Raw genomic sequence first — 10592 nt, forward strand, 5'->3', positions numbered from 1 at the left:
GATTTTCTGATGATTTATAGTCTGAAGAGGTTGACGCTACTTGCTGAAAGTCTGCCGATTTGAACTGACAAATTCCATAGAAAATCATATAGTGCATGATGGTCACACAGACTCTGATTTTTTAGCTTCAGACATTGATTCCATCCAGTTGGAGGATATCAAACATTTGATATTTTCAGCTGATTTTAGAACACATAGGCACGGTTTCACAGACAGGATTTAGACTAAGACAGGATTAGGCCATAGTTCAATTAGGACATTTAAGTAATTTTTATTAACATGCTCACATTACTGGTGTGCATCTTGAGACAAAACAAAGGCACTGATAGGTTTTAAGATCAGTCAGTGCAAGTTTATTTCAGTTGAAACAGCTCAGAATTACATTTTAGTCTGGGACTAGGATTAAGCCTTGTCTGTGAACCAGAGGGATTTTGTTTTCATTTGTCATGCGTCTCCTAGCAACAAGGCACACGTTTCTGCGTGAGTTTGTTGTGGTCGGACCAACTTTAAAGTCTGGTAATGTATGATCCTCGGTTGTGTAATGTATGATGCTTAGTTTTCCTTTGTCCCAATTTACAAAGTTGGTCAGTGTATGATGCCTAGTGTTTTAAAAAATCTGTTCAGATTTTAAAAGTCATGTAGAGTATTCAAGCCTTTAGAGGCACTGGGACAATCACAGCTGTCAATCACAAAGTCAGACCCCATGTTTATAATTCCAATAAAATAAAACCTATTAAAAAATGAACACTTGAACGTACATCAGTGTGATAAGAACTACCTAAAATGACAGAAAAAAAAATAGAAGTGTAGTTTTATTGTGTAGATTGCCTCTCACTCCATTCATGCAGAGGGCGGGGTTTATGAGCTGAACTGCAGCCAAAATGATTGACTTCAAAGTAACCGACACCACTTTGACAGTCGGTTTACTTTTTGTTATAAGGTCAAAATATTTGATATTTATTGGGACATCAAGCAATGTGATCTGTCAGATGATCCTGAGGTAAAGGCGTGATTGTGTGTTGGCAGCGAGGCTTTACTAAAATGAGAAAGAATAGTGAATGGAAGAAATGGTTCTTCTGTGGCATTGTTCTGAAGAACCTTTTAAGCACCTTTATTTTTAGGAGTCAATGGTGTTGGAGAAGGAAACGAGGAAAGAGAGCAGACAGGTGGCGACTTCAGAATCATATTGAGATTAGCAGAGGAGAAGGGAATTTTGTCAATGAGTCTGGTGAAGCTAATAAACGTTTTAAAAAATCATTTTTTCTTTACTATAGAAGTTACTGAGGACCAGAAGCTGTTTAGTTACCCACATTCTTAAAAGTAACTTCACTTTCACTTCACAATAATTAAAATATAATAAACGTTAGCGCGGAGAGAACATACAAACTCCACACAGATGTGTTTTTTTATTCACAATAAACTACAGAACACACACACACACACACACACACACACAAACTGAATCTAATAGAGAATCACGCTTTGGTTCCTCTTTTAGAATGACTTTAGCCTAGTTACAGCGGAAAAAATGATGTGATGTGTTTATTATAATAAGTGTTCCTATAACTCAAGTGATAGAGCATTGTGTTAGCAAGAGCAAGGTTGGGGGTTTGAATCCCAGGGAACATGTTAGGAGAAAATGTTAGCCTGATTGCAATTTAAGTCGGCTTTTAGCGTCTGCTAAATGCATAAATTTAAATTTTAATTTAATTTAATAATAAAATACATATAATGTATATGTGTTTTGGGGGGCTGGGTTTTTCACATGACACATAAATGGTGATATAGTCAAAGAGTCAGTTCTGCTGTTTTCCACCTGCACTGATCTCTGGCAGTTCATTTATAATGTATAATTAACATAAAAAATCATCCTGTTACACAAATCCGGAACAAATGAGCTCTTTCCGAGATTAATGCAGATTTTTGTGTGTATTCCGCAGTTTCAAAACATTACACAGAGATCGCAGTGCATGTGAAAAGCCCCACATAAAGGCATATAGGCCTATGAGAGAATCGCTACAATTATTGAATATAATTTGAGACAAAGGCCTTCTTAATGATTTTTTAAAATTTGTTTAAGATAATAAAAGCCAGCTGTTTTAAATAACAGAAGAATATGTAAAAACAGTGTTTCCTGTACATTGATTTATTTGTGGTTGGCCGTCACAATATCAAAACTGACCTCCACAAATAGATTTTCCAAAAGACTTTGACTTCTTTGAATGAACATGAGCACTGCACGTTTCAAAATCAAAACCAGACGCCGGTGTTTTTATATCACTGTATTTCTGAAGGAAACCAACTGTCTTCAGAAAGTTCTGGATGTCATTTTCATTTCATCCTGCATGTAATGTCTGATAAAGAAGTGTATATTTGTCCTGGTTCTCCAAAATAAGTGTGGAAAAAGATCATGCAAAAATGGCTGCAGCAGTGGGATAATGATATCAAAGGGAGAAATCTGTACATGATACTAAATATGAAAGGTATGGAAAGTAAGAAGGGAAATAAAAGGAAGGAACAAGTCATAATTAATAGATAGACTGAGGATTGGACATTGCAAGCTAAACAAAACTCTCCATGTTATAGGAAAACACCCGACAGAACTATGTGATGAATGTCAGGAGGAGGAAACAATTAAGCATCTTTATATCATGTAAGAAATATGTACAAGAATTCAAGAGATCAAGAATCAGCTACGGTAGAGTATCATGTAAAAAAAATCCAGTAACATATGGAAATAATGACCAAGGACGGGGATATATGTGTTTAATATAAGGAGGACTGGACTGGAAGGACGAATTTAATTAAGATATAGTAAGTTAAAGTGATAGCCTACAGCAGATGGCCGTAATGCAACACTATGGATGCCAACTGAAGTAAGAAAAATTAAAAACGATTTCGCCTCACGTCGCGGCGATGAAGTCATCACCCGCGCGCTCACAACAACAGCGTCGAGTCTCGTGAGGAGAGCAGTTCGCGGTACTTCACGTGTTTACATTATTGTAAAACACTCTTAACCGTTTATTTAAGCAACATCCAAAGAGGTAATTTCTGATTTGTTTAGTTTCTACTTCTGCTGACTAAAACATTTCTCACAGCAGGCGACGAGCATGTGAGGGAAAATGATCAGATCTGAGAGAATTTGTGTTTTTATATGTTCGTTTATGATTGTTTAGATGTTTGGGGTGATAAAGATGCTGGTACTGAATGCTCTTTATTATTAAAGGTTTTATAGTTTGGTCAGTTTCTGGATATACTATATAATCGTATTATGTTTTAGTAGAGCAGTTTTTCTTTCAACAAATATCCTTGTGCGTATAATCAGTTTCTATCAGCAAACACTCAGAATAAAGTGAGATGATCTGCTGCTGATCCTGAATGTCTTGTTTAATGAGTGTTTATAGTCTGAGACTCATCAATATTATCAGCTGATGAAAATCCTCTTTAATTTCATGATAATAGATCCTGTTTTCACCTCATTCATTATACTGATGACTTCAGATCTGTTCATTGACACATTAAACTCATTTTATTGCTGTCACACAACAGCAACAACAGATCAGTTATTGTGACATTACAAGATGAAACTATCACAACAGCATTTATTCATTAGTCTGTGATAAACCATGTTTCAGATAAAACACAAAACTAAAACACATTAAGTTAAATTAAATTCATTGGTGATTTATGTGTACCTTAAAATTTGTAAAATGTATTTGTGTGTTTATTCTATCACTTTTTAAATTCTTAGATTGTTTATATTTGGTATCTTTTAATTGTATGTGTTTTTCAGCTCACAAGTGCAAGCATCAGAGCATCAGGAAGAAGAGAAATCTGCAGAGACAGAGTTTATTGAAGGACAGAGAGAACATGAAGATCCAGAACCCTGCAGAATCAAACACACTGAAGAACAAACAGGTTGTGTTTATGCTTGATACTTTAGTAATGAGATTGAAAAACAATTAAAGTTATCAGCAGTTCAACAGATTTAGTGTTTATAGTTGAAATACCTCAAGATAATAATTAACTTTATTTTAGATCCAATAGAGAAGAAACATGTCAAAACTGGAGAAAAATCTCTCACAGAGACTGAAAGAGTTTCTTTACTGAAGAGAAGAGACAAGAAATCTTTCACCTGCACTCAGTGTGGAAAGAGTTTCACATGCAAACAGAGTCTCAGTGTTCACATGAGGATCCACACTGGAGAGAAACTGCACATCTGTGATCAGTGCGGAAAAACATTTTTAAGAGCTTCACACCTGAAGGGTCACCTGAAAATACATTCAAAGGAGAAACCACATTCTTGTTCTTTCTGTGGAAATAGTTTTTCACATCTGCATACTTTAAAAGTTCATCAGAAGAGACACACTGGTGTGAGAGAATATATGTGCTTTGAGTGTGAGAAGACTTTTATTACAGCTGAAGATTTGAAACGTCACCAGAGGATCCACACTGGAGAGAAACCTTACAAGTGTTCACTCTGTGATATGAGATTCAGTCAGTCAGGAACCCTGAAAAATCATGAGAGGATTCACACTGGAGAGAAACCGTATCACTGCTCTGCATGTGGGAAGAGTTTCACTCAATTGTTTTCTCTACGAAGTCATAAAATAAACAATCACAATAAGTAGTTAATCTTCAGGTGTGTATTCCAGAAAGGAGGTTCAACAATCTCAGAGTTGTCTTACCCTGAGATGGGAAACTCTTGAGTGTTCGGTTTCAGAACAGCTAAATCGTGTGTTCAGTCGACTCTGAGCAGGTTGACTCTGAGTTTAGCGCGTGCACCACGACTATGAGAAGTCATGATCAATAGAGCTCCGTAATTATGATTCACCACGGCAACAGCACCGACAAAAAGGACATCTGCATACGTAAATTTAATTCTTAATCACTGTTACAATATCAGAGGTGAAAACTGTAAATTAACTAAATGTAATTTTCATTGTATCCCATGGCAAAAAAAAGAAAGAAAACGAACGTAGCAGCATCTAAAAATGAATTATAAAAAACACAATTCAATCAGGGTGAAGCCTTAAGTATAAAGGTTTCATGGGTGTAGGCTACATGACGCTCTTCATTCCTCGCTGGAAAAGGTGTCAAAGAAGACGCGGAACTCGAGGTGGATTTTAAGTCAAGCTAAAGGCAAGTCTATCTTCACAGCTACCGATGCAATGTTTTTCCCTGACTGACATCACAAAGGGAAAGGACTGTTCTATGGTCTTGTGCTCTATGGAGATACCATATCAGTGGATTATTCCTGTGCTCCCCGGCACCTGCAGTGAACTCCCGCTGCGGTGTATCCCACAACTTTGCTCATGGGTAATAAACTTATACCCCATGGGAAATGTACTTGTAAAGTCTTCATTCCCTGCATCACAGATCGGGTGAGCTGGAAGTTTTCCACAGAGTTAAAATTTGCTCTGACTAATGTGCGGTCACCTGCAAGCAAAACTTTTATCTTAAAGGATTTCTTTGATTCTAAGAATTTGGACATTTTATTTTTAACAGAGACCTGGATACATACTAGTGATCTAAGTTCACTTTCTGAGTTGCTACCGTCTAACGGTGGGTTTTTTTTTTTTAATTCCCCACGAGCCTCTGGTGGCAGAGGTGGTTTGGCAACTATTTTTAAAACGAGCTTGAATTGTCAGACTCCGCACACTACACATTATGCTAGTTTTGAGTTGTTTCAGTTGAACTCCTCAATACTCTGTGCTGTGGTCTATCGTCCTTCAAAATTCAACAAGCCGAATAAGGGATTTTACAGACATTTTGGGCGATATATGTTTAAAATATGATAAACTTTTAATAGTGGGGGACTTCATTCATTCAAAGTTCATTTATTTCAGTAATTCAACTAAATGACACGTCTGTGTGTGTTATGTATGTATTATTTATTAGTTATTTTAAGAAGGCTTTGACTTCAAAACATACTGTAATGCCACCATATGAGGATTAAGTTAATAAAAGTGGTATATTATTCTCTCTATTCTGCATTTCACCTCTGTTATAATTTGTTTATTTCTAATAAACCTGACACTGTATATTAAATATTGTGGTGACCCCAAGTAAGCAGGTGACGTTCAGCACCATGGAAAGCACCATCAGTGCCACCCTTTGATGTTCAGGACCAGGGATAGCTCCTCCAACACAGGTGTGCACAGTTTCTCCTCTGACAGGGAGCCTCAGCTGCTGCATCTCGTTTAACTCTGCGTTGAGGACACTTGGTATACAGCAACCTACAAAGGGCTCCAACATAATGAGAAAACGAGACACAGATGATAAAAAAGTACTGAGCACTGTGAATGTTAGAGACTCATGTTTTATTTATAACAATCGTTGATGTTTGAATTGTATTTCAGGGCAGTTTGTGAAGACGGATAAACAAGAAATGTTGTAACAACCTGGACAGAAGTGTGAATTGACCATAATATTGTATGTTAGGTGTGAGATTCGTTAAACCTTGTTTGCTATAATACATCTAATTAAGTGCACAATACCCCCACATTTGCTGTATATCCATTAACCGATGTATTTGTTAAAGTACTATTTCAGTGGTTTAGGGGATTTCACATGACAGGCGGCAGCACTGGTCAGTGCATTGATCTCTATAAAATGAAGTGTAGGTTAGACACAGCATTGTTTGTTGGTTTTGTTCAGAGTTTAGAACAGGGGTTCTCAACTCTGACCTGCGTGATCCACTCTCCTGCACCAATTCAGTTGCAACCCTTATCAAACACACCTGAACAAGGTAATCATTGTGTTTAGGTTCTAATATAGGGGTGCACAAACTTGGTCCTGGAAGGCCGGTGTCCTGCAGAGTTTTGCTTCAACCTCAATCTGACACAACTGAACAAACTAGTCAAGCTCTTACTAGTCATTCTAGAAACTTCGCGGCAGGTGTGTTGAGGCAAGTTGGATCTGAACTCTGCAGGACACTGGCCTTCCAGGACTGAGTTTGGGCACCCCTGTCCTAATAGAACGATAGAGTCAGGTGTGTTTGATGAGGGCTGGAGCTAAACTCTGCAGGAAAGTGTATCTTGGGCCAGAGAGAGTTGTGAACCCCTGGTTTAGACAATTTACTTCTTCACAACCTTGTTTCTTTTTGGTGTTGCACTGAATTCTGTGATCCTGTAGGTACTGCATTGAGCTAAGATCTAAGCTAAGAGCTAAGCAGTACTAGAGTCATAAAATCTGGTGGGTCACAGATTCGATAACTGAATGAATCAGCACTGAATGAATGGTTTACTAACTCATTAAGACAATCCCTCGCTGCCACCTACTGACATAACAATGTAACCTGCAATTAAAAACACTGAAAAAAACTGTTAACAGACAGATATTTTTCAAAATCAGGTGCGCCAATATTATAAAATATTATTTATTGAACAATAATAGCCATTATAAAAACTATTTATTATATATAATTTTAAACAAGTTCTAAATTGGATGCCATATAATTTGTGTTGAAAAACAAAATCCTAAAGTATAAGCAGTATGTTTAGTGCAAACAAGTAATAAGATTGCAATATAATTATTGTTATAACTGCAATAAAATAATTTGTAACTAGTGTAAATACTTTACATTTCACAAATTAAATGCTGTTTTTCTCTGTTAAAATATCTATGCACTGAAATTTCTTGGACTTTGTTAATGCGCTCATATTCAGATTTGCCAGTCATTGCATAGTTTTCATGTGTTGTACTTTACATTTTGTTTTATTGGTATATATTTATGCTTTTGGCTTGTGTGTGTGTGTGTATGAGTGTGAACTACCCATATCATATTACTTTTCATATTTTGTGAATAAATACGATGAGTGACTAAATTTGTGTGTATTATAAATTATTAAGCCTTCATATGTTAACATAGGCTTATAAAATGGAAAACAAACAGAGGTCAGCAACGCTACAAAAGGTGAAATGTTAAAAAGGGCTGGTAATAAGATGAATATTCATATTTAACACGGTAAAGAAAGCATTTTGATTGGAGCTTGTAAATTACAAGTTTGGACGTGGTAAACACGTTTTTTAAAACGTTGAAAGGAGATATACGAACGTGATAAAAACGTTTTTACAGCGTTGTTGTATTTGCTGGGTATATTTAGGGTTTTTATCGAGCCTGAGGGAGGTGAATGGTGCTTCTCAAACAGAAAGCTGCATCCTAAAATTCAGATGATCAGTACCGACTCGTTTTCTTTCAGTTTATTTTTGTGAATTTAAATGTGTACAGCCTTCTGTTTGAAAGACTTCCATAGATAAGTTTTGTTGAACTGAAAAAGGCTCTGAATGTGGAGTCGATTATTCCCCTTGATGGAATCGATTCCTTTGGATTCGACTCTCGATTCCCAACGCCTCGGAATTTCCAACATTCCCCCACATTCCCCAGCCCTGCAGTTCGAATGTGGAAAAGCCGCCAGCCGCCCTTTTTTTGACTTGCGCGTGTAATCATGCACTTACGGTACGGGTGCTGAGAGCAGTCAAAATGCATATAACAGAAGCTGTCATACACACGTTTCCTTTATACTTTTGCTTATTTTAACTAATTTAAAATTTTTTAGTTTTTTAAATACTTTATTTTTGTACATAAACGTTTGTATTGTACATGAATTATTATAAATCGTTTATTAATGTTTATAAATGTTAATATTAATGATTTTCATTCATTGTTTTTTTTATTTCATGCTTGTGTGTGTATAGTGCATATATATATATATATATATATATATATATATATATATATATATATATATATATATATGTGTGTGTTCATATGTATTCATATTTGTGTGTGTGTATAACAAAATGCATCCTAACAATTGCACTGTGTCCCATATTCCAACACACATAAAAAGTGTACCTTTATAGGTTAGCTCATTCATTCAAATCATATGTATTCAGAGTGACCCTGACTATCACTGTATTAATTTTGAAGGCATTTTACTGTATAGTTTTGGAGAAGAAAACTAAAAGCAAAATCACCCAAAACAACAAAATTCATCCTAGCACTTGCACTGTCCTATATTCCAACACTCATAAAAAATGTTCCTTTTTAGGTTAGCTCATTCTTTCAATGGATATGTATTCAGAGTGAGCCTGACTATCACTGTATTAATTTTCAAGGCATTTTACTGTATAGTTTTGGAGAAAACTAAAAGCAAAATCACAAAACATCAAACTCCTTTGTTGCACTTTGGTTTATTTCCGTATATTTAAACACTCATAAAAATTAGGTTGTTTAGGTTAGCTCATTCTTTCAATGGATATGCATTCAGAGTGACCCTGACTATCACTGTTTTAATTTTTCAAGGCATTTTACTGTATAGTTTTGGAGAAAACTAAAAGCAAAATCACCCAAACAACAAAATGCATCCTAGCAATTGCACTATGTCCCATTTTCCAACACTCATAAAAAGTGTTCCTTTATAGGTTAGCTCATTCTTTCAATGGATGTGCATTCAGAGTGACCCTGACTATCACTATCTTCATTTACAAGTCAGTTTTGGAGAAAATTAAATTTAATTTCTGAGATGCAAGCATCTGAGTGCATAAGCACTTTTACATCACGTCCCATTTTCAAACACTCATAAAAATCTTTTATTTATATAGGTTTGCTCATTCTTTTTTCAAGTCTTTTTACTGTATGGTTTTGTAGAAAATTACTGGCAAATTCACCCTTTTTACACCATGTCCCATTTTCAAACACTCATAAAAGTCTTTCTTTATAGGTTTGCTCGTTCTGTCAGTTGATTACTGTTCACAGTCACCCTGACTATTACTGTATTAATTTCACATATTTTTACTGTATAATTTTGGAGAAAATTAATGGCAAATTCACCCAGCATCTAAGTGAATAAGCACTTTTACATCATGTCCCATATTCGAACTCTCATAAAAATCTTTCATTTACAGGTTTGCTCGTTCTTTTGATTGATTACTGTTTACAGTCACCCTGACTCTTACTTTATATTATTATTATTTAACATTTTACATTTTTTTTGTTATACATACACACACACACACAATATTATATATATATAGATATATAATCTACATATATATATATATATATATATATATATATATATATATATATATATATATATATATATATATATCACACACACACACACACACACATATATATATATATATATATATATGCACGTATACACACACACAAACATGAAATAAAAAAACAATGAATGAAAATCATTAATATTAACATTTATAAACATTAATAAACGATTTATAAAAATTAATGTACAATACAAACGTTTATGTACAAAAATAAAGTATTTAAAAATTTAAAATTAGTTAAGATAAGCAAAAGTATAAAGGAAACGTGTGTATGACAGCTTCTTTATAAGCATTTTGACTGCTCTCAGCACCCGTACCGTAAGTGCATGATTACACGCGCAAGTAGCAGACTGGACACTACGCAGATAAAAAGAGAGAAAGCGTAACTCGCCGGATTTGATCCGTTTTATGTCCTAGAAAACATTTGTACAGGTAGGCTGTAACTTTAACACAGACACTACTAATTTTAACACTCGCGGACATTGTTTTTATATATTTAATCCAGTCTGATC

General features: G+C 35.2%; 2 protein-coding genes and 1 long non-coding RNA gene across 3 annotated transcripts in view; 2 read left to right on the forward strand and 1 right to left on the reverse strand.

Annotated features, from left to right (window-relative positions):
• Window positions 1-10592, reverse strand: part of LOC109084161 (NACHT, LRR and PYD domains-containing protein 12-like) — a 941455-nt gene that overhangs the window by 807690 nt on the left and 123173 nt on the right.
• The window catches only part of LOC109062727 (NACHT, LRR and PYD domains-containing protein 12-like), a 314849-nt gene that overhangs the window by 63066 nt on the left and 241191 nt on the right, over window positions 1-10592 (forward strand). Inside the window, 1 exon segment of the mRNA XM_042748939.1 lies at window positions 8009-8018. Coding sequence (XP_042604873.1) covers window positions 8009-8018 — 10 coding nt within the window.
• On the forward strand, window positions 2897-5989 carry LOC122141521. The gene is made up of 3 exons (XR_006157864.1): window positions 2897-3044; window positions 3794-3918; window positions 4039-5989. It is a non-coding gene; the product is annotated as an uncharacterized LOC122141521 (long non-coding RNA).

The sequence above is a fragment of the Cyprinus carpio genome, chromosome B22 (genome assembly GCF_018340385.1).
Source record: "Cyprinus carpio isolate SPL01 chromosome B22, ASM1834038v1, whole genome shotgun sequence".
NCBI lineage: Eukaryota > Metazoa > Chordata > Actinopteri > Cypriniformes > Cyprinidae > Cyprinus > Cyprinus carpio.